Source organism: Mobula hypostoma, chromosome 28, assembly GCF_963921235.1.
Source record: "Mobula hypostoma chromosome 28, sMobHyp1.1, whole genome shotgun sequence".
Taxonomy (NCBI): Eukaryota; Metazoa; Chordata; class Chondrichthyes; order Myliobatiformes; family Myliobatidae; genus Mobula; species Mobula hypostoma.
In genome coordinates this window covers 16,430,132-16,452,829 of record NC_086124.1, presented here as the reverse complement: position 1 = coordinate 16,452,829, position 22,698 = coordinate 16,430,132, and the positions used below count along the sequence as shown (strand labels likewise).

Genomic DNA, 22,698 nt, shown 5'->3' with positions numbered 1-22,698 from the left:
TGAAACGAGGTTTTCTTTTGTTTGCTCTTGGAATTGGCGGGCGATTTGAAATTGAACCGGCATCCCCCATCACTCACACAGATTGGCTAAATTCTGACCCTCAGTCACCAATTTCCATATTTGGTCACAGATAATATTCCTCACCATCGCCCCCCCCCCCCCCCACCACCGCCAGTACTGCCCAACTTCAAACTGGTGATAGAAAAGCAGCCATTCGGAACGCTGAGACTCTGTAATGGACATCTCCCTTGCAACCAATCACGGAATAGGGCAGTCCTTCATCAACTCTTTAAAAGCCGGTTCCCGAGTTTGCTCCAACATTGCAATTCCAGTATTCGAAGCTGCTTTTGAACTGCTGAAGGAGAATGGCCCGGACCAAGCAAACAGCGCGAAAGTCGACTGGTGGGAAAGCTCCCCGCAAACAGCTGGCCACCAAAGCGGCGCGGAAGAGCGCTCCAGCCACGGGCGGAGTGAAGAAGCCTCATCGCTACCGGCCTGGTACCGTGGCTCTGAGGGAGATCCGGCGCTACCAGAAATCCACCGAGTTGCTCATCCGTAAGCTTCCGTTTCAGCGCCTAGTGCGAGAAATCGCTCAGGACTTTAAGACCGACCTGCGCTTCCAGAGCTCAGCCGTCATGGCTCTGCAAGAGGCCAGTGAAGCTTACCTTGTGGGGCTTTTTGAGGACACTAACCTGTGCGCCATCCACGCGAAGCGAGTCACCATCATGCCCAAAGACATCCAGTTGGCCCGGCGCATCCGCGGGGAGCGCGCCTGAATTCGGCCTCGGCACCAAGCACAACAAAGGCTCTTTTAAGAGCCACCAATCCGACAGTGGCAAGAGCTGTCACTTTTTTTTCGCCGACACACCATTCTCGTGTGATATAACCTCCCTCACCGTCAGCGCGTGTTCCTGTCCCATACATCTGTCGTGTACTACTGTTTTCCTTATGGCAAGTTTTCCAGGGATTTGCTGTTGGTATTGTTATCGAGAAAGGCCTTTGATAAGTGCAAACTTAACCTTTAGTAACCGGTCCTATTTCCAGTCGATTCCAGGATAGTGTTACAGGGACACAGTCGCCCACAGATGCTGTCATTCCGGTTCTTTCACACAGCCACTTCCTTTTTTATGCGTAGCAAACTGGCAAGCCCTTTGACAAGAGAGACCTGTGTTGACGTTTATATACAGACCCAACGAGAGTATAAACTGGATTTGGCTTTTGGTAGCTAAGTGGCCAGAAACATTCAAACAGGCCAGTTGGGCTGATACAGAAGAATAAATCTTGCTCGAATTAATCAGTCAATGCATATTGTTGCTGACTACGGTTGTTACTGTTATGGAGAATGGGTTTAATAAATGCAGCTTTCCAGTCCTGTTTCTAGTGGAGTCGATAAAACAGGAGTAGAATCTGGCCCATCGAGTCTAATCCCCACTCAATGATTTACATGTTTGAATTGTTTTTGTGGTCGAGGTTGTCGATGATACAAAGGAAGGTACCTTGATGGTAGTGATGAAGAAGCAGGGAGCGTGCAGGACAACTGGGAAACACTTGGAGACTGGGCAAAGAAGTGGCAGATGGAATACTGTGCATGTAATTATACGGTCATTCACTTTGGTAGAAGGAACAAAGATGTCGACAATGTTCTAAACGAGAGGAAAATTCAAAAATCAGAGGAGCAAAGGGACTTGGGAGTTCTTGTGCAGGATTCCCTGAAGGTTAATTTGTACATTGATTCAGTGCTAAAGAATGAAAATGTAATGTTAACTATTCATTTAAAGAGGACTAGAATGGAAGAGAAAGGATGTGATGCTGAGGATTTATAAGGTATTGTTCAAATTGCACTTCGAGTAGTATGAGCAATTTTGGGCCTTTTATCTAAGGAAGGATGTGCTGGCATTGAAGGTGGTCCAGAGTCCAACAATGACTCTGGGAATGGAAGAGCTAACATATGAGGAGTGTTTGATGGTTCTGGGCCTGTACTTGGAGTTTAGAAGAATGAGGAGTGATCTAATTGAAAGACCTAGATGTGGAAAGCATGTCTCCTGTAGAAACACAGAAAACATAGAAAACCTACAGCACAATACAGGCCCTTCAGCCCACAAAGCTGTGACGAACATGTCCTTACCTTAGACCTACCTAGGCTTACCCATAGCCCTCTATTTTCTAAGCTCCAAGTATCCATCCAGGAGTCTTTTAAAAGACCCTATCGTTTCCACCTCCACCACCACTGCCACTGGCAGCCCATTCTATGCACTCACTACTCTCTGCATAAAAAAAAAATCTCCTCTGTACCTACTTCCAAGCACCTTAAAACTATGCCCTCTTGTGCTAGCTATTTCAGCCCTGGGAAAAAGCCTCTGACTATCCATACAATCAATGCCTCTCATTATCTTGTACACCTCTATCAGGTCACCTCTCATCCTCTGTCGCTCCAAAGTTGAATCTTGGACCAGAGGGCATAGCCTCAGAACAGAAGGATGCCCATTGATACAGGGGTGAGCAGGGATTTCTTCAGCAAAAGGGTGGTAAATCTGTGGAATTCATTGCCACAGTTGGCTGTGGAGTTCAAATCATTGATTATATTTAAAGTGGAAGTTGATAGGTCCTTGATTTGTCAGGCTTCGAAGGTTATGGGGAGCAGGCAGCAGAATAGGCTTGAGAGAGATAATAAATCAGCCATACGGAATCACAGAATAGAATCGATGGGCTGAATGGCCTAATTCGGTTCCTATATCTGATGGTGCCATTTTCAAATTGATTATTCATGCCATTTACATTGTTACCCAAACCATGAATGCACGTGACAAACAACCGAGCACAGATCCCTGCAGCCCACCACTGGTCACAGGTCCCCAATCTGACGGGGAAGTGACGATGCAAATGGCCCACAGATGTAGGAGAGCAGACATTTCAGAGCGTCATGGCGTTGGAAGGAGGTTATACAATGTGAGGCTACAGAAAGATTTATATTTATCACAGCCCCTCTTTATTTAAAGAGCCCCTCTTTATTTACAGCCCCTCTGTAAATTCACCCCTACCTTCCTGAGCTCAAGAACAAACAGTCCCACTCTATTCCAGTCTCCTCTTGTAACTTCAGCCCTCCAGTAACATCCTTGTGAATGTTTTCTGCACCAGCTGCAGCTGAATCACATTGTTCCTGTAGCTCAGTGACCAGAACTGCACACAATATCGAAGTGCAATCTCACTAACATCTTGAACAGTTGTAACACAACATCCCCACTCCTGTACTCATTGCCCTAACCAATGATGGCAAGTGTGCCAGTTGCTGTCTTTGCCACCTTGTCCACCTACATCTGCACTTTTAGGAATTGCACTCACCGTTCTCTCTGTTCTGCAGTGCTCTCCAGGACACTGCCCATCACTTTGTAATCTTCTGTCCTCGTTTAACCTACCAAAAGGTTACACTTTGGATTTGTTTGAATTAAATTCCAGCTGTTATTTCCATGCCTATTTGCACAACTGATGTTTATTCTCTTGTAGTTTAGAGAACCTTTGCCATTGTCCACCATACCATCAATGAAGGTGTCATCTGCAAACTTATTAATCATGCACCTATAATCTCATCCAGATCATCAATATACCAGATACGACAACCAAAAGGAGAGCCAGCACAGATCCCTGCAACACACCACTGAGCACAGGCTACCAATCTGAAAACAGTAATGTAAGGATATGAAAAGGGCCAGAGAGATAGACCGGAAGAGATGATGTGTGAGTTTGCCAGCATGGAAGAGAGAGTGATGGGCTGAGGACCAAGGAGTATATACTAAGCCTGAGGATGAGAATGGGAAACCTGCGGCAGGAAATGTTTTAGAGTATAATGCTTCAAGATTCAAGATAAGCTATAATTCCCCTGTGAGAACTTGGAAATGTTTAAGAAAGAAATCGTCTGATTTTTCAATGTATTTTGAGAATGTTGTTTGGATTTAAGCGATTATGACTGTAAATGGAAAAAAAAACTTTAAACTACATAATTAAATGCAGCTTCCACCATCTCCAAAGGGATCCTACCACCAAACATAACTTTACCTCCTACCCCCTCCACATTCTGCGGGGATCGCTACCTCTGTGATCTCTTGTCCATTCGTCCCAAATACCCACCCCCCACTAATCGCCCTCTGGGCATTTATCCCTGGAAGTGGCCAAAGTGCTATATCTGTCTATCCACCGCTTCCCTTACCTCCATTCAGGACCCCAAAGAGTTCCTCCAGGTGTGGCAACACTTCAGCTGTGAATCTACTGGGGTTGTCTGTTGTATCCAATGCTCCCAATGCAGCCTCCTCAACTTTGGTGGCACCCATCATAAATTGGGGTGCTGCTTGTTGAGCACCTCAGCTCTATCTGACAAAAGTGAAATGAACTGGTGTCCCAAAATTCCACTTATGTTTTCCATTCCCAATCCGACATGTTGGTTCCACGGCCTTCTCTTGTGCCAAAATGATGCCACCCTCAGGGTGAAGGAGCAACACCTTATATTCTGTCTGAGTACGCTCTATGGCATGAATTCCAATTTCCCTTTCTGGTGAAAAAAATACCCTCCATTTCTCCTCTTCTTCTATTCCCCACTCTGGGTTCTTATCTCTTCTCACCTGCCTATCATCTCCCTCTGGTGCCCCTCCTCCTTCCCTTTTTCTTATGGTGCACTCTCCTTTCTTCAGTAGTTGGAAAAGTGTTGGAGTCTATTATTAACGATGAGGTTTCAGGGTACTTGAAGACAAATGATAAAATAAGTTAAAGTTAATGAATGCGTGGGGATCTCATTGAAACCTACCGAATGTTGAAAAGCCTCGATAGGGTAGATGCAGAAAGGATTTTTCCTATGGTGAGGCTATTCAGAGCATGAGTGCATAGCCTCAAAACTGAGGGTAACCTTTTAGAACAGAGGTAAAGTGGATTTTTTTTTTTTTTTTAGCCAGAGAGTAGAGAATCTGTGGAATACTCTGCCACAGACTGTGATGGAGACCATAAGGCAGAAGTTGTCCGTTTCCTGATTTGTCAGGGTATCAAAGTATATGGTGAGATGGCAGGTGTATGGGGTTGGGAAGGATTTAGGATCAGATGGAGCAGACTCGTGTGCTGAATGGCCTAATTCTGCTCCTATGTCTTATGGTCTTATCAGATTGTTTCATCTCCAGCCCTTGACTATTCCTACCCACCAGGCTATCCTTCTTCCCCTCCTCCCACCTTTTTATTTTGGCCCCTTTCCCCTTCCTTTCCAGTCCTGAAGAAGGGTCTCAGCCTGAAAATCGACTGTTTGTTCTTTTCCATGGATGTTGCCTGACCTGTGTAGTTCTTCCAGCATTTTGTGTATATTGCTTTGGATTTCCAGCATCCGCAGAATTTCTTGTGTTTATTATTTTAAACTACTTTGTTAGCTGGAAGTATCTTCACCTTGGTAGGAAGAGGGGACCCACCACTCAAATAGTGGGGATTCGGAGCTAAATACACCATGGAGAACAAACAGTCTTTGAAGATTGGGTCATTACAGTATTATCTCCCTTTAGTGAGAGTATTCATGGCTATTAATATATAATAGATCTGAAAGTCTTCAGTTGAAGTTCATGGTCAGAAAACTCAATACTATCACATAACTCAGATCTTGAATTCCCACCTTCACTCTTCTAAATCTGCTTTGCACTTCTTTAAAATTAATTACACTGTGGTTTTAATAAGGGTGACTAAAGCTGCACAGAATATCCTGGGTGTGGATTCATCAATGTCTGACACAAAAAGAACACCACATTCCAGCTCCTGTGCTAATCATTTTTACTGATGGAGGCTAGTGTATCAAATAATTTCATCCCCATCCTGTCCGTCTTTGATGCCTGTTTTGTGGAAGTTTCAGGAAGGAAAGGTTTAAAATTGCAGGTGACCAGGGTTCAATTCCTGCTGTTGCCGGTGAGGAGTTTATACATTCTCTGGTGCTCCGGTTTCCTCCCACAGTCCAAAGACCTACTGGTTGGGAGGTTAATGGGATAATTTGCAATGACCAATGATTAGGCTGGGATTAAATTGGTGGATTGCTGGCCAGCATGGCTCAAGGGGCTGTAGGGACCTTTTCCAAACATTGTGTCCTGACAGAACAGAGTGCAGACACTGTACAGTCACAAGCTGAACCAAAGCTTTGAGATCTCCCTTCTTTCTACAGTCTTTTCTGAGTGTGTATGTTCAGTAAGGCAACCTTTCCTCAGCTGACTTACACAGTTGACCAAGATTCCCTTGTAATTGTTGATACCTTCTCCATTCTCTGTTAGCTTAACAGAGTGATGGGAAGGATACAGTAGGTCAGCTCCACAGATTAGGGCTGTAAACTGGGGCAGGGTAATGTTGAGTGATTAGTTACTAGCCAAGGTTGATTTGGAGAGTTTGTAAGAAAGAAAGTGAATGAATGGCAATTGGGACAGCAAGTGTCTGGGAACAGAATGTTGCTGTTAGGGTGAAGGGTAATCTGGCAGATTTAGGGAACCTTGGCAAATGTGAGATAATGAGGTTCAGGTTTGAAAAAAAAAACATATACTTAATTCAGGAGGTTGGCATCAATCTAATCACCTTCTGGCTACTAAAAGATTCAGAATACTCTGAGGAAGGAAACCAGGAGGGCAAAGAGACGGGGTATGAGATGGACCTGGCAGGTAAGGTTCAGGAATTTCCAAAGAGGTTCTCCCGTTGTCTTAAAAGTAAAAGGGTAGATAGGGAGAGATTCGGTCCCCTTGGAGATCAGCAGGGCTACCGAGATCTTGAGACCCAGGAGGTGGGTGAGACCACGTTTCTCCGAACTCGAGTGTAAAGCACCGCACACACAGCACATAACTTATGAAAGTAATGATGAAATCTACAGATGGGTTACACATAAATTAACAAACTAAAGTGCATAAATTAAATATTGTAAGATACAGAGCAGATAACCAGTGATATTTGAATGCTTTGCTGCTCTATGAATCCGATCACGTCGCCACGTTTCGCCGTCCCTCTTGTGAAAAATAAAAAAAAGATTTCCCTGTCACGGGATGGCCCAGTTCCCCAGCTCAGTCCTGAAGTGGGAATAACCGCATTTGCTTAGTTAGTTTCAATATTGCAGTCGGAAAACAACGAACATGCCAGCGGCCGCGGGAGAGAACGACGATAGTGCTGCAGTTAAACTGATTTAAATGAAAACCCTTGCCTCTAATTCGGACTGAACTTGCTTTAAAGCAAAGAATCTGGCCTCGGACACAAACAGAGGGCTGTCTGGGTGATAGGGGTGCCCGATTTTAATTGGAATGGGGGTGTTTTTGAAGAAAAAAGAATCACAGAGAGACAGTGGCCGGGAGCTGACTACAGGGTTACTCCGCCCCGTCCGCTCGTTGCCTTTAAATTGCGCTGCACCAGCGCCTCTCTCTTCATTTCTCACTCAGTTCAGAGTTTGTGTAGAGTTGCCGACATGACCGAGACCGCGGCTGCTGAAGTCGCTCCTCCACCGGCGCCTGCCGCTGCAACCAAGGCTCCCAAGAAGAAGAAGGCGGCCGCCCGGACCAAGCCAGCCGGTCCCAAACTGGGCGAACAGATCGACAAGATTGTGGCGGATTGCCGCAGTCACCGAGGGGTGTCGATAGTCGCGATAAAGAAAGAGTTGGCTGCCAACGGCGTCGATGTGGAAAAGCTCAAAAGTCAGATCAAGATGGTCATTAAAAGGAAATTGGAAAGCGGCTCCCTGATTCACACCAAGGGCGCAGGTGCCTCCGGCTCCTTGAAGGCCGCTAAAAAGGACAGTGGCGCGAAAATCGTGAAAAAAACGAAGAAACCAGCGGCGAAGACATCTCAGATCAAGAAGCCAGCGATGAAGAAAACTGCGGCCAAGAAAGCAGCTAAGAAATCTCCCGCCAAGAAACAAAGTGTTAAGAAACCGACGGCTAAAAAAGCGGCAGCTAAGAAACCAGCGGCCAAGAAGGCTGCGCAGAAGACCAAGAGCCCCAAGAAGATTTCAGCTCCGAAAGCGAAGGCGCCCAAAAAGTCGGCAAAACCCAAACCGAAGGCAAAATCCGTGAAAGCCAAGAAGACGGCTGTCAAAAAGTAAATAAAAATACATCTTTTAAACACCTGAAACCAACGGCTCTTTTAAGAGCCACTCAGATTTTCCACGAAAGGGCTAGAAAATTTACGGTTGTATAAAAGTCGGGAGGCAACTGTAAGATAGAGGTCTCTCTCTGCTTTATTACTCTGACGCCGTTTCCTCTGCTTCCCTGCGTCCCGCGGGCAGGTCAAAACGGTGTGTGTAAAAGGAGACCGCGGCATTCGGTTTGCCATTGAGCAGCGACTTAGAGACAGAACAGATAACGAACTTAATTATTGGGTTGTACAAAATGATTTTGTAGATCTATCGAGCAGCATTTCGTTTCAGTGTTGATTCCTGCCGTCCTTTTGAAAACCTTTTGCGGCTGTTTTCCCGAAAAGCCATTTAGTAAATAAATGCATTGAAATCGATTTAATTATTTTACTCTGAGAAGTTATTCAGTAAAAATGCTAACCGAATGAGACTGAAATTTGATAATTCATGATTCTATTACAGTATAAGAAAACCGGTTGCTGTTGAAACAAGGTTTTCTTTTGTTTGTTCTTGGAATTGGCGGGCGATTTGAAATTTATTTGGCTGCAGTCATATTGGCTAAATTCTGACCCTCAGTCACCAGTTTCCATATTTGGTCACAGATTAAATTCCCCACCATCTCCTCCCCACGCCCCCCCCCCCCCACCACCACCAGCACTAGCCAGTTTCGAACTGGTGATAGAAAAGCAGCAATTCGGAACGCTGAGATTCTGTAATGGACATCTCCCTAGCAACCAATCACTGAGTGGGGCGGTCCTTCATCAACTCTTTAAAAGCCGGTTCCTGAGTCTATGCCGACACTGTAATCCCGGTATTTGAAGTTGCTTTTGGACTGCTGAAGGAGAATGGCCCGAACCAAGCAAACAGCGCGGAAGTCGACAGGTGGAAAAGCTCCCCGCAAACAGCTGGCCACCAAAGCGGCGCGGAAGAGCGCTCCAGCCACGGGCGGAGTGAAGAAGCCTCATCGCTATCGGCCTGGCACCGTGGCTTTGAGGGAGATCCGGCGCTACCAGAAATCCACCGAGTTGCTCATCCGCAAACTGCCCTTCCAGCGCCTGGTGCGAGAAATCGCTCAGGACTTCAAGACTGACCTGCGCTTCCAGAGCTCGGCCGTCATGGCTCTGCAAGAAGCCAGTGAAGCTTACCTCGTGGGGCTCTTTGAGGACACCAACCTGTGCGCCATCCACGCCAAGCGAGTCACCATCATGCCCAAAGACATCCAGTTGGCACGCCGCATCCGTGGAGAGCGCGCCTGAATCCGGCCTCGGCACCAAGCATAACAAACGGCTCTTTTAAGAGCCACCAATCCGACAGTGGAAAGGGCTGTCGTTTGTACACCGACACAGCATTCCTCTGTGATATAAACTCTGTCACCGTCAGCGCGTGTTCCTGTCCCACATATCTATCGTGTACTAATGTTTTCTTGTGGCAAGATTTCCAGGGATTTGCGGTTACTACTGCTATCGAGAATGGGCTTTGGTAAGTGCAGTCTTAACTTTTAATACCCACTCCTATTTTTAGTAGATTTCAGGATAGGTTCACGGGGACACAGTGGTCTGTAGATGCTGTCATTCCGGTTCTTTCACACGACCAATTTTTTTCACGCGTTGCTAACTGGCCTTTGCCCACAGTTTGATAAGAGAGACCAGTGATGACGTTGATATCCAGACGCAACGGGAATATAAACTCGATTGGCTTTTGGGAGTTAAATTGCCAGAAACATTAAAACGGGCCAACTAGGCTGATACTGAAATTATTCCTTCTCGAATTAATCAGTCAATGCATATTATTGCTGACTACGGTTGTTACTGTTACGAAGAATAGGTTTAATTAAATGCAGCTTTCCAGTTCTATTTCTAGTGGAGTCCATAAGACAGGAGTAGAATCTGGCCCATCGAGTCTGCTCATTCATTCAGTCATGGCTGATCCTTTATATTTTCTCCTTTCAACCCCAGGTCCCGCGTCAAGTCTGCCGACGCTGGAATTCCGGTTCTTTCACAGAACAATTTAATTCACGTTACAAACTCGCCTTAGACCGCAGTTTGCCAAGAGAGACCAGTGCATAATCTGATGAAGTTTGTACCCACACCGAACACGAATATAAACAGTGGAAGCTAAATGTCCGGAAATATTCAAACAGTGAGTGAAAAAGCACTTGTGTTGTTACTGTAGAATAAAATTTGATCGAATTAATGAATCAACCCATTTGTTTGTAGGCTACGGATTATTGAATAACTTTTTCGCTAGCTTCGCAGGTTATCTGGGTAACTAACAGTTACTATCGGCGCTTTTCTTTCTGCTTTCTGTTCTTTAGCAAATAAAGCTATTACGCTCGCCGGAAGAGACTGAGATTTTGATCTTCAGACCCTTGGGAAGTTAATAGGGTGTCGATGATTACGTTCGTATTATGCATTGATTGCAACAGAGTTAGATGATGCTGTGTTGCATATAGCTGTGCTGCCCCCTCAGTTTTGAAATGTCTGGGTGTTATTCATGCCCAGGCTTTACATCCGTGTTTTGGTGTTGTTGGGTCTTCTGTTTCTGCTCTGCGGGGAAAATGGGTCAGATGACATTGAACATGCGAAGATTGAAGATGGCTATGAATTATTGGCTAGACTTCAGTGGTCGTGTGGATGAGCATCCAACTCAGAATATATTGAAAGATTGGAATATCAAGTTTGCAAGATTTTGCTGTTTTAGGTAGGAAGGAAATGATCAGATATCCTGGGACTAACCAATATGAGCTATGCTCCTGCATGGCTTTATCCATTATTGTTCCCTGGCAATTTGCTTTACCTGGGGCACATTTGACTCTTCCAGAGAGGCTGTCAGAATTTGTTGGGTATGTAAATGAAAAGCTGGTGGTTCCATGGTCTGTGCTTCATCAATATGATGGAATGGTTCCATTGTTTACAGATGATTCTAAAGGCCCAGTGTCTCATAACACCGGTACAGCAGTCTATGTCCCAGCATTCCAGGTGTCAATTAGAAAAAGGTTATCTAATGAACTCCCAGTTTATACTATTAAAATGGTGGCAATCCTTCTTGTATTGCGGTAGATAGAGGATACACAGGTAACTCTGTTGGTGTCTGTCCTGATTCCTTCTCTGTATTGCGTCGTCTTAAGGTGGGTTTATCCAATAGTTGTCCAGGTGTTTTGTTGGAAGTCAGACAAACATTATTACAGCTGCAGTACTGAGGGATGTATGTCTGCTTTTCTGGGTCACAGCTCATGTCGGTCTGTATGGAAGTGAAGTAGTCGATAGGTTGGCTAAACAGTCCATGAAGGGCAGTGCTCTTGATAGCGATATTCCACTAAGTAAGAGAGAGGCAAAGGTTTTAATTAAAGATCATGTTCTCTCAATCTGACAGGGACTGTAGAACATTCAATTGAAGGAGACTTTTATATGAAATTTAGAAAAAAAAAATATTACTTCACTACAGAGGAGGTGAGGGGCCAGAAGGGAAGAAGTTACAATTAAACTGGTTTAAATGCCATAAGACATAGGAACAAAAAAAAAGTCATTTGGCCCATCAAGTGTGCTCCACCGTGGCTGATCCATCTCCCTCTCTGCCCCAATCTCCTGCCTTTTCCACATAAACCATCAGGCTCTGACCAATCAAGTATCTATCAAGCTCTTTCCTTAAATATACCCAATCACTTTGCCTCCACAGTCACTTGTGGCAATGAATTCCACAGACTCACCACTCTCTAGCTAAACATATTCCTTTTCATCCCTGTTCTGAATGGACATCCCTCTATATTGAAGCTGTGACCACTGGCCTCAGACTCCCACACCATTGAAAGTATTCTCTTCTCATTCACTTTATTAAGGTTTTTCTACGTTCAATAGGTTTCAATGAGGTCACCACTCATTTTCGGAATTCCAGTAAGTAGAGGCCCAGAGCATTCAAACACTCTTCATATGTCAAAACCTTTCTATCCTGAACTCATTTTCATGATCTTTCTTTGATACCTCCACAATGTCAGCACATCCTTTCTTAGATAAGATGCCCAAAACTACTCCAAATGAGACCTTAGTGTTTTATTAAATTTCAACATTACATCCTTGCTTTTAAATTCTAGTCCTTTTGAAATGAATGCTAAGATTGCAATTGCCTTCTTCACCACCGACTCAACAAACAAATTAACCTTTAATGGATCCTGCATGAGGACCCCCAAGCCCCTCTACATCTCGGATTTTTGAATTTTCTCTCGAATTTGAAACAGTGTAAACTTATTTCTTCTATAGTGTACATGACCATACAATTCCCAAATCAGTATTCCATCTGACACTTCTTTGCCCATTCTCATAATCCGTTTGTCCTTTTTTAGACTCCTTGCTTCCACAGCACTACATGCTCCTCCACCTATCTTTATTTCATCCACAAATTTGGCAAAGGCCCTCGATTCCATCATCTGAATCATTGACAAGGAGGGGTTCCAACACAGACCCCTGTGGAACCACACTGGTCACTGGCAGCACTCCAGAAAAGTCTCCTTTTATTCCTACTCTTTGCCTCCCGCCAATCAGCCAATGCTCCGTCCATACTAATATCTTTTTTGTAATATCGTGGGGTGGAGGTCATCTTCTTAAGCAGCCTCAAGAATGGCACCTTGTCAAAGGCTTCTGAAAATCTAAGTACATAGCATCCATCGATTCTCCTTTATCTATTCTGTTTGTTATTTCTTCAAAGAATTCCGAAATATTTTCCCTTAAGGAAACCACCCTGTCTTCGGCCGATTTTATCATGTGCCCGCAAGTATCCGATACCACAATCAACTCTAACATCTTCCCAATCGCTAAGGTCAGACTTACTGGCCAATGATTTCCTTTCCTCTGCATCCCTCATTTCTTGCAGAGTGGAGTGATTTTTGCAATTTTCCAGTCATCCAGAACCATTCCAGAATTTTGTGATTCTTGAAAGATCATTTCTAATGTCTCTACGATTTGTTCAAATATTCTACCTGGCCTTGGTTTATACTGATATTCATTTCATCCCATTGATTTCCAATGGTGTATCCGGGGGCGCTGTTTCTGTCCCGTTGCGGCTAAACCGCTGGAATTTGGCGATTGTGGAGCTGGACGATGAGAGGCAGTCTGACTGTCTCCACCCCTTCCCGCCTCTCTATCTATCTGCGCCTTTCTCTGGCAGGTCGGGGCGCTGTTTATAAAAGGAGACAGCAGCAGTCGATTCGTCACTGAACAACAGCGTCTGGAATAAAGCGGCAATATGTCTGGCAGAGGAAAAGGAGGCAAAGGACTCGGCAAAGGCGGAGCCAAGCGTCACCGTAAAGTACTTCGTGACAACATCCAGGGCATCACCAAACCAGCCATCCGCCGTCTGGCTCGCCGTGGTGGCGTCAAACGAATTTCGGGTCTGATCTATGAGGAGACCCGCGGCGTATTGAAGGTTTTCCTTGAGAATGTGATCCGTGATGCGGTCACCTACACCGAGCACGCCAAGCGCAAGACAGTCACTGCCATGGATGTGGTGTACGCGCTGAAACGCCAGGGCCGCACTCTCTATGGCTTCGGCGGTTGAATAAATTTCTTCGTTCCCCTGAACGCAACACAAAGGCTCTTCTAAGAGCCACCCACCATCTCACAGAGCGAGCTATGACCGGGAGAAGAATGTGGAAAAAAGGATTATTTATTGGATGACGGACTCTTTTGTGTGTGTGTGTGTGTATATATATATATATATATATTTGTCCGTAGATTCATTATTACAGTAGGTGACTCCCGTTCACTGATTATTTATGCGTATTTAATGGTTTGAAATGGGAAGGGCCAGTGAATTCAGGGATACTGACTATTTGCAGCCGTATGGACTTAATTGCAATCGGCATCGTGCACACATTCGGGTTACCGGACTGATCATTGTGTGTATTTAAAGATGATGCTAAAAGGTTCTTGACTGGACACGGCGTGAAAGCTTACGGGGAGAAGAGGAGGAGAAAAAAGGATGGGGCATGAATGAATGGCGGACAAGAGTCAATGGGCCAAGTGGCCTGCCGACTAATCTTCAGTGAGTGATCCGGAGTAAAAATAAATTTGATTCCATCCATTGCTCTTCGCAATAGTCGCACGTTTTGCAGACTCCCTCAGGAAACTCGTTGTATAGAAAAAAGATCAATAACATTTCAGAAATTATAACACCCATTTGCTTCAAAGGAAATTCCACAAAAAATTTTCGCAGTGACAGCGAAACTGAGCCCTTTCCCCCATACTCAGCGTATCCGCAGAGCAGCCCTTCACAGACACTGTGAGCGGCTCTGAAAAGAGCCTTTGGGTCACTGGGTTCAGATTCTGTCTCTTCACTTGCTGGCTCCGCCGGTTTTCTTGGGCAACAATACGGCCTGGATATTGGGCAGCACCCCGCCCTGAGCGATGGTCACCCCTCCCAGCAGCTTGTTGAGCTCCTCGTCGTTGCGGACCGCCAGCTGCAGATGCCTGGGGATGATGCGGGTCTTTTTGTTGTCCCGGGCCGCGTTGCCGGCCAGTTCAAGGATTTCAGCGGTCAGATACTCGAGCACAGCAGCCAAATAGACCGGTGCTCCGGCACCCACCCGCTCAGCATAGTTACCCTTTCTCAGGAGCCTGTGAACACGGCCCACCGGGAACTGAAGTCCGGCTCGGGACGAGCGAGACTTGGCCTTGGACCTTGCTTTGCCACCGGTTTTTCCTCGTCCACTCATTTTCACAATCTCAGCAAATGTCTCACAGAGAATGAGGAATTGCTTCCGGCCCTCGTTCATCTTGTACCTTCTGAGGGAATGCACTGTGACATTTCTGATTGGTACAACAAACGTTACTGTCATTGGATAACGCAAATAAACCAATCCGACAACAGACTTATTACCAATCAAAATCAAATGCAAAGGCACGGAAAATAACCGTTCACTCTCCAAAAAAAACGAATTTTGTTACGGCTCGCCAAATATCCTTTGTTCAAACCTAATCTAAAATCAAGTCATAGCAGGTCTGCTTGTCGACTTGTTCTCCGCATTCACCCATTACTGAAGTCCGCTACTACTAATCGTTAAGTGTAGCTAATATTGTGAAAGAGCCTGGGGGATCGAATTCAACAATTTCCTGGCTCAGAACCAAAATTGATTCTCAGCTTCAATCCCGGTTAGTTCTGGTGATTGAATTGTATCAAGTTATGAATGAACTACGACTGCAGTTTAAAAAATAATTATTGACGAAAGAACTGGCTGGCATTGAAATGGGATTTAGAAGTTACCAAAATGGGATAGAAACAAATAAAACATACCCTAAAACAATTAAACGAGAAGGAGCAGGAAATGTCCGTTTCACTTATACAATTTGTGATTCCCGAGACGAAGTGATAAGGAAGGGTCATGTTTCCATGTGTAGAGTAGTTAAACTGGACAAGACATTGGGATTATACCGACCATTGGTCAGCATATTCCGATTAACATGGATAGAATTTGAATTAGCTCAAGAAGCAGCTCTGTTAATGAAATAGTGAGTGGCTCTTAAAAGAGCCTTTGGGTTTTCGGTTTGTTTTTGGCAGCACTCTTCACTTGGAGCTGGTGTACTTAGTCACTGCCTTTGTCCCTTCCGACACGGCGTGCTTGGCCAGCTCCCCGGGGAGCAGCAGGCGCACTGCGGTCTGGATCTCCCGGGAGCGGATGGTCGACCGCTTGTTGTAATGGGCTAGACGGGAAGACTCTCTCGCGATGCGCTCGAAAATATCGTTCACAAACGAGTTTGTGATTCTCACGGCCTTGGAGGAGATGCCGGTATCGGGGTGAACCTGCTTCATCACTTTTTAGATATAGATGGAGTAACTCTCCTTCCTCAGCCTCCTGCGCTTCTTGCCAGACTTGCCTGATGGTTTCGGCAGCGCTTTCTTAGCGCCCTTCTTGGGAAGAAGTTTCTGGTCGGGCATTTCTTTTGTTCTAGTTGAGACACGGTAATAAACAGAATAATCTTCGGAGCGCGGATTAAATAGGCGGAGACGACAGCCGTATACTCGTGGAGAATCGGAGCATTTTCATTAGCTCAAACACGAGGAAATCTGCAGATGCTGGAATTTCAGGCAACACACATAAAAGTTGCTGGTAAATGTAGCAGGCCAGGCAACATCTTTAGGAAGAGGTACAATCGACGTTTCGGGTCCTGACGAAGGGTGTTGCTTGATTTTCATTAGGTGCTTGGAGAGAGGAATCACCCGTCGAATTTATTTCGACGAATCGGTTAATTGGATATCAGAAGGAATAAATCACAATAGCTTGCTCCACCAATCAGAAGCCGGTACCATTTGGTTTGGGTAACAGTGTGGACTGGGATCCTTGCCAACCAGAGGGGATTGGGGCAGAAATTACATAAATGAAAACGTAAAATATGGATGCAGATGGAATAAAAATACATTCTGTTTAAAGTAAATTCATTACCGAAGTCAATATATGTTACCATCAGCAACCGTGATTCATTTTCTTCCGGGCATGTTCACAAAATCTACAACTGATTTCTAACCATCATAGAATAAATAGGCGACAGTGTCAAATTGGGCATTCAACTTGTGTGCAAGAGACACAAAATGTACAAATAAAAGATAATAATATTAAAAATATCAGCAATATACCTTGAGAACATGAGGTGAATTTATCCCCTTTGGTTCAAGAGCTTGATGGAACAGTGATAGTAGCCATTACTGAAACTGATGGTGTGAGACCTGAGGCTGTTCTACCTTCTTCCTGATAGCAGCAGTGACAAGAGTGCATGTCCTAGGTGGTGGTACTGGGTGGTCCCTGAAGATGGATACTGATTTTTTTTTAATGGAAAGGATATATTTGCCATAACAGCTGTACTTACCACCACACATCTATAGAAGTTCATAGCATATGAAATATTTTAATACTGAAAATAAAACATAGAACATGGAAGAATACAGCACAGGAACAGACCATTGGGCAAACAATGTTGTACCAAACCAGCTGCAAAGCAAGTCAAAAAACACCCAATCCCTCCTACCTATACCATACCCATGTCTCTGCATCTTCCATACAACGATCACATGAATACCTCCACAATCTCTTAATAACCTCTTTCAGCACCCTGTGTTGCACCTTGCCTACCTTCAGAGCTTTCAAATTCCCAATAATATTCTCCCACAGAATGGCAATTTCATGCTCAAAACTCCGGCGCACTGTTAGTGCCTTCCACAGTGAAGATGCAAGCAAAATACATATTCAGTTCATCCACCATTTCCTTGTCCCCCATTACTACCTGTCCGGCATGATTTTATGGCAGTCTGATACTTCTCTCAACTCTCTTTTGCACTTTATGTAACTGAATAGACTTTTGGCATCCTCTTTAATATTATTGGCTACCTTACCTGCATATTCCATCTTTCCCTGTTTTATGACTGTTTAATTGCCTTGTGTTGGGTTTTAAAAACTTCCCAATACTCTAACTCCATTAACTTTTGCTCAATTAGATGTCTTCCCTTTGTCTCTTATGTCGGCTTTCACTTCTCTTGTCAGCCACAGATGTGTCATTCTGCCTTTAGAATACTTCCTCCTCTTTAGGATGTTTATATCTTGTGCCTTCCAGATTTCTCCTAGAAATTCCAACTATTGTTGCTCAGGCTGTTTTCCTTGCCAGTGTTCTTTTCCTATCAATTTTGCCCTGTTCCTTTTTCATGCCTCTGTAATCCCCTTCACTCCATTGTAATACTAATATATCTGACTTTAGCTTCTCCTCAAATCTCAGGGTGAATTCCATCATATTATGATCAATAACGCCACCTTAAACTCTCTAAACACATCCAGTTCGTTGCACTGTGCGCAAATCCAGCAATGCTCGTCCCTTAGTGGGCTCAACCACGAGCTTCACTAAAAAATACACCTCATAAGTATTTTAGAAATTCCCCCACTTGGGATCTAGCACCAAACTAATTTTCCCAATCTACCTGCATATTGAACTCACTCATGACTATTGTAACATTGCCTTTTTTCCATGTACTTTTTATCTGTTGTTGTAATTTACAGACCTTATCTGTTTGGGGTTGTATCCTTGTACTTTGTAAACTCTACCCTCCCCTCAATACTTCAACACCTTCCAGCCCAATACCACCTCTGTCTAATGATTTGATTACATTTTATTTTACTGACAGAACCACAACACTCCCTCTGCCTACCTGTCTCTCTTTTCAATACAATGAGTAACCTTAAATATTAAGCTATTAGCTATAATCTACTTTTAGCCATAATTCACTGATGTCAACAATATATATGCCAATATGTAACTGTACTATAAGTTCATTTACCTTATTCCACGTATTGCACACATTCAAATATAATACCTTCAGTCCTGTATTTTCAGTCCAATTTTGTCCACATTTTACATTGCAACTCATCCTGTTGACTGCAATTTTGCCCTCTCATCAGTCCCTCCAGCTAGTAGTCTCTCTACACACAGCTCCTATTTGTAAACCCACTACCTCATCCTCAGCACGATGACTCCAGTTCCTATCCCCCTGACAAATTAGTTTAAACCCTCCTGACCAGCTCTTGTAAGCCTGTCAGCAGTATTAATGGTTCCCCTCAGGTTCAGGTGTAACCCATCCCTTTTATAAAGGTAGTACCTTCTCCTGAAGAGATTCCAGTGATTGATAAATGTAAACACCTGCACCAGTTCCTCAGCCATGTATTCACCTACTAAATCATCCTATTATCCTTAACAATGTAACAGAAACACTTACAATTAATATACTCAATGTTAACAGGACTGTGTGAGTCAGCAGTCAGTCAAGCTAGTTTTATTTTCTCTGTCAATCAGCTCCCAAATGTTGCTGTTCAGTAATCCGTTGCCACCCTCCCCCCCCCCCCCCCCCATCATCATTACCCCTACCGCTGTCTGGAGCCCCAAGCTCAGCACCTGTGCTGAGACAGCCCTGGTTTCTGACTCTGTTTCACTGAATTGGTCCCCCATTCTGCTTTCAGACTTTTGTGGATCATGGAGTATTCTATCAACCCAGCTGTGTGAGACTCAGTGGAAGCAGTGGAATGGTCCCATAACAATGAAAAGAGCTGGGAAGGAAGAAGTCAGCCACCAATATCAGTCTTACTCAGCCAAGAAATCTGAGGGATGAAGAACATGTGGGACAAAACTGCATTCATCTCGTTGTCATTTTCAGTCTGCAGAAATTCATATAGGAAATACAAGGGAAACCTCTGTTAGTGATCCATCACCACAGGGAGAGTGGGGGGCAGTGAACAGCAGGGGTGGATTAACAAGGACTGTTGGGGAACAGAAACACTGTCAGGGAGCAGATGGGCTGAGTTGAGTCCCTTCTGTACACTGGGTGTGTTGTAGATTCACTAGGTATCTGAGACAGAGTTTAAAGTAGAACTGATATATTGGTCACAGATTCAGAATTTGAAACTCCAGTCCCATTAAACATTGACAGAAGAAATCCTTCCCATGCCCAGTGACTAAGTGTAGAACTAGGAGTGGAGCAATAATTGCAGAGTTCAACACCAACAGTCAGTTTTGAACTTGCCTCTGGATTCAACTACTGTAATGGTTAAATATCTAGCATGCAGCCTATTTAAACTTTTCCCTCAGTTTGAACTCAGTAATGTGTCAGTGTGTCCTGAAGCGGGATGAGTGATTGAACCCTTTCCCACATTCAGAGCAGTTAAATGGTTTCTTCCCAGTGTGAACTTGCCGATGTAGCTTCAGTTCAAATTACTGACTGATTCCCTTCTCACAATCTGGGGTGACTGGTTTCTCCCAGTGTGAACTGACTGCTGTGTACGTAAATCCCTTCAAACAATAAGACCAGGTGAACGGTGTCTCCCCCGGGTGAACTGACTGGTGTGCCAGTCATTGAGATGACTGAGTAAATCCTTTTCTTCAGAGAGTAGGTGAACAGCTTCTCCTCAGTGTGAACTGACTGGTGTCTCTGCAGACTGGATGATGGAGTGAATCCCTTCGTCCATATAGAACAGGTGAGTGGTCTCTTCCCAATGTGAACTCGCTGGTGTCTCTGTATTCTGCACAATTGTGTGAATCCCTTCTCACAGTCTGATCAGGTCAAACTCTCCTCTCCAATGTGAATTTGATGATGTATCTTCAGTTGAGATGACTGAGTGAATCCCTTCCCACAGTCTGAACAGATGAATGACCTCTCCTCATTGTGAACTGATCAACTATGTGCCAATAGCTGAGATGACTGAATCCTTTCCCACATTCAGAAAAGGTGAATGGCCTTTCTCCAGTGTGAACTCGCTGGTGTGCCAAGAGGTCTGATGTTTGAGGGAATCCATTCTTACTGTGTGAGCAGGTGAATGCTCTCTTCCCAGTGTAAACTGCAGGTGTCTCTGTAGGTTGGATGACTGAGTGAATCCTGAGCAGGTTAACAGACCCTCCCCAGTGTGAACTCACTGGTGTCTCTGTCAGTCAGATTATTACCCTTCCCACAATTTGAGCAGGTTAACGGCCTCCCCTCAGTGTGAACTCGCTGGCAGGATGAGTGAGTGAATCCCTTCCCACAATTCTCTATTAATTCTCTGGCAATGCATCGTGTCAGATGTCATAGTGAATCCCTTGTACAATAAAACCAGTTCAAGGACTGATCACTTGTGAACAAATACTGGTGTGTTCTCAGTACCTAGTTCCAGATGATTTCACTGAGTTACAATAGAAAACTTTCATTTCACAGACAAAGAACATTCCCAGCTAGGGTGGTTTGTCATCTCCAAGAATCAATACCAGATATATTGACGTTACTGAGGAAATATTTGGTCACTCATTAAATATTTGGACAGAGACAGCAAAACTAACATTTTGTTATGTTTGAGATTCCCCTGCACAAATTATTTGCCATTGCTAACCTGTAAAATGAATTACAAAAAATATTGATGTGTGAAGGGTGACATCTCAGATGAAATAATTTTAGTTTCTATGTTACGGCAGGTAATCCTAAGAATTTCTAATTAATCTGACTCCCTTTCCCTCTACCCCCCACCCCCAAACACAGGTGATTGACAGTGTTAAAATAATCAGTGGCAATGCCAATGAATATGAAGAGGAGGGCAGCAGGATTTCTCATTGGAGTGTGGCACTTCTGTGATGTGAAAGCTGCAGGTCACTTGTTACTCAGGACAAAGGTGTTTGATACCATTATGTCCCCTATGTACCAGGAGATGGGCAAAACTTGTTCTCACAGGTAGAAAGGTCCAGAAGAAGAGCTCGAACAAAGGTGATTTTCTCAAAAATTAAAGCCGATGGAAAGATTGTATTCTTTTTTCCATGCAGCAGAATCATTTCCATTAACGGGACGATTCTCTATATTTTGTCACGAGTTACTCATCCTTGGACTTGGATAGGTGGAGTACGACATTGTCTGGCAGAACCATCCGCTTCCATTCCACCGTTCGTGCTTCCAAACACGCACTGCAGACTGGTGGGGAAACCGGTGGAAGTGTCACCCATGGCTGCCTCTCTACCCAGAAAGCACCACAAAGGAGAGGCCGATCTACCTGTCACAGTGCCCCAGCAATGCGCATGCGAAATGGTGCGAGTACCTTCGCTCATCCGCAAAAGCTTCCCGGGGCCTGGGTACGGATCGTGGCACTGAAACAGATGGAAACAACTGAGATTATTCCGGACTGCTGGGCCACAGCATGTCCGGGCTCACAGCGATTGTCCCAGGGTCATGGTGCAGACGCCGGTGCTCATAAACCCCCACCCAGAGCCCTGTTACTTTCTGCTACCGATTCTCCCAGGACTTTTGTCCACTGAGCGCATGGGTGATATTGAGAACGAACTGTGACCGTCACGCCTTCGCATTAGCCCCAAGGTATAAGGAAAGATTGAATAGTTTAGAACTTTATTTATTGGAACGTGGACGATTGAAGGGAGATTTCTGAGAGCTAGAAAATTGTGAGGAGATAGATAAGGTAAATGAGAGCAGTTTTTTTTTCTCTGGGGTTGAGTGGGACGACAACTAGAGGTGAATGGTGAAGGGTGAAAGGTGAAATATTTAAGGGGAACGTGAGAGGAAGCTACTTCTGTCTAAGTTGGAAATTGGACAGGAGTTTGGATGATAATAGCTCCAGAATTTTGTTTTTCTCCCTTCAGGAATTGCAGGAAGCTGTTCAATCAGGTTCAAACACTTCTCCTGGTAGGGATGGACTGTGTTATGCATTGCTTAAGCATTTAGATGACTCTGTATTAATAGGAATTCTAGCATTGTTTAATTCAGTGTGGAAAGAAGGAAAATTACCAGTAGAATGGAAGCATGCGGTGGTAGTTCCAGTTTTAAAGTCAGATAAGGACGCCTCAAGTCCTAGTTCGTATCGGCCTATAGCTTTAACGTCAGTGCTTTGTAAAACTATGGAACGAATGGTCACCAACAGACTTGTTTATTTTTTGGAAAATAAGGGACATTTTGCTGCCTATCAAAATGGCTTTAGAACTGGAAGATCAACAATGGAATCTGTTGCCCTTTTAGATCATGATATTAAAAAAGCGTTTCAAAATAGAGAAGTAATGTTAAGTGTATTTCTAAATATTGAAAGAGCACATGACTCACTATGGAAGGATAAG

The 22,698-nt window shown here is 44.4% G+C and overlaps 4 protein-coding genes and 1 pseudogene across 4 annotated transcripts in view; 3 read left to right on the top strand and 2 right to left on the bottom strand.

Moving 5' to 3' along the window:
* The window catches only part of LOC134339020 (histone H2AX-like), a 622,359-nt gene extending 607,552 nt beyond the window's left edge, over positions 1-14,807 (bottom strand). Inside the window, exon 1 of the mRNA XM_063035274.1 lies at positions 14,431-14,807. Coding sequence (XP_062891344.1) covers positions 14,431-14,807 — 377 coding nt within the window. The remainder of the gene's footprint in view (positions 1-14,430) is intronic.
* LOC134338712 (transcriptional regulatory protein AlgP-like) lies at positions 366-9,360 on the top strand. Its single transcript, XM_063034755.1, has 3 exons — positions 366-768; positions 7,416-8,070; positions 8,946-9,360. Exons 1-3 carry the CDS (start codon positions 366-368, stop codon positions 9,358-9,360), a joined length of 1,473 nt encoding a protein of 490 aa, XP_062890825.1.
* On the top strand, positions 7,442-8,074 carry LOC134339003 (histone H1-like). The gene has a single exon (XM_063035235.1). The coding sequence runs from the start codon at positions 7,442-7,444 to the stop codon at positions 8,072-8,074; it is 633 nt and encodes a 210-aa protein (XP_062891305.1).
* On the top strand, positions 13,340-13,651 carry LOC134338934 (histone H4). Its single transcript, XM_063035138.1, has one exon. It carries the CDS (start codon positions 13,340-13,342, stop codon positions 13,649-13,651), a length of 312 nt encoding a protein of 103 aa, XP_062891208.1.
* An 848-nt stretch (positions 14,808-15,655) lies between the features above and the next one.
* On the bottom strand, positions 15,656-16,027 carry LOC134338731 (histone H2B-like; annotated as a pseudogene).
* Positions 16,028-22,698: the final 6,671 nt, after the last annotated feature.

What these genes read in the sequence shown, in the direction of transcription:
- LOC134339003 (XM_063035235.1), top strand. Translation starts at nt 7,442, where the DNA reads ATGACCGAGACCGCGGCTGCTGAAGTCGCTCCTCCACCGGCGCCTGCC.
- LOC134338934 (XM_063035138.1), top strand. Translation starts at nt 13,340, where the DNA reads ATGTCTGGCAGAGGAAAAGGAGGCAAAGGACTCGGCAAAGGCGGAGCC.
- LOC134338712 (XM_063034755.1), top strand. Translation starts at nt 366, where the DNA reads ATGGCCCGGACCAAGCAAACAGCGCGAAAGTCGACTGGTGGGAAAGCT. An exon ending in CCGGCGCATCCGCGGGGAGC is followed by an intron (nt 769 to 7,415) that starts GCGCCTGAATTC and finishes TTTCTCACTCAG; the next exon opens with TTCAGAGTTTGTGTAGAGTT. An exon ending in AAGAAGACGGCTGTCAAAAA is followed by an intron (nt 8,071 to 8,945) that starts GTAAATAAAAAT and finishes GGACTGCTGAAG; the next exon opens with GAGAATGGCCCGAACCAAGC.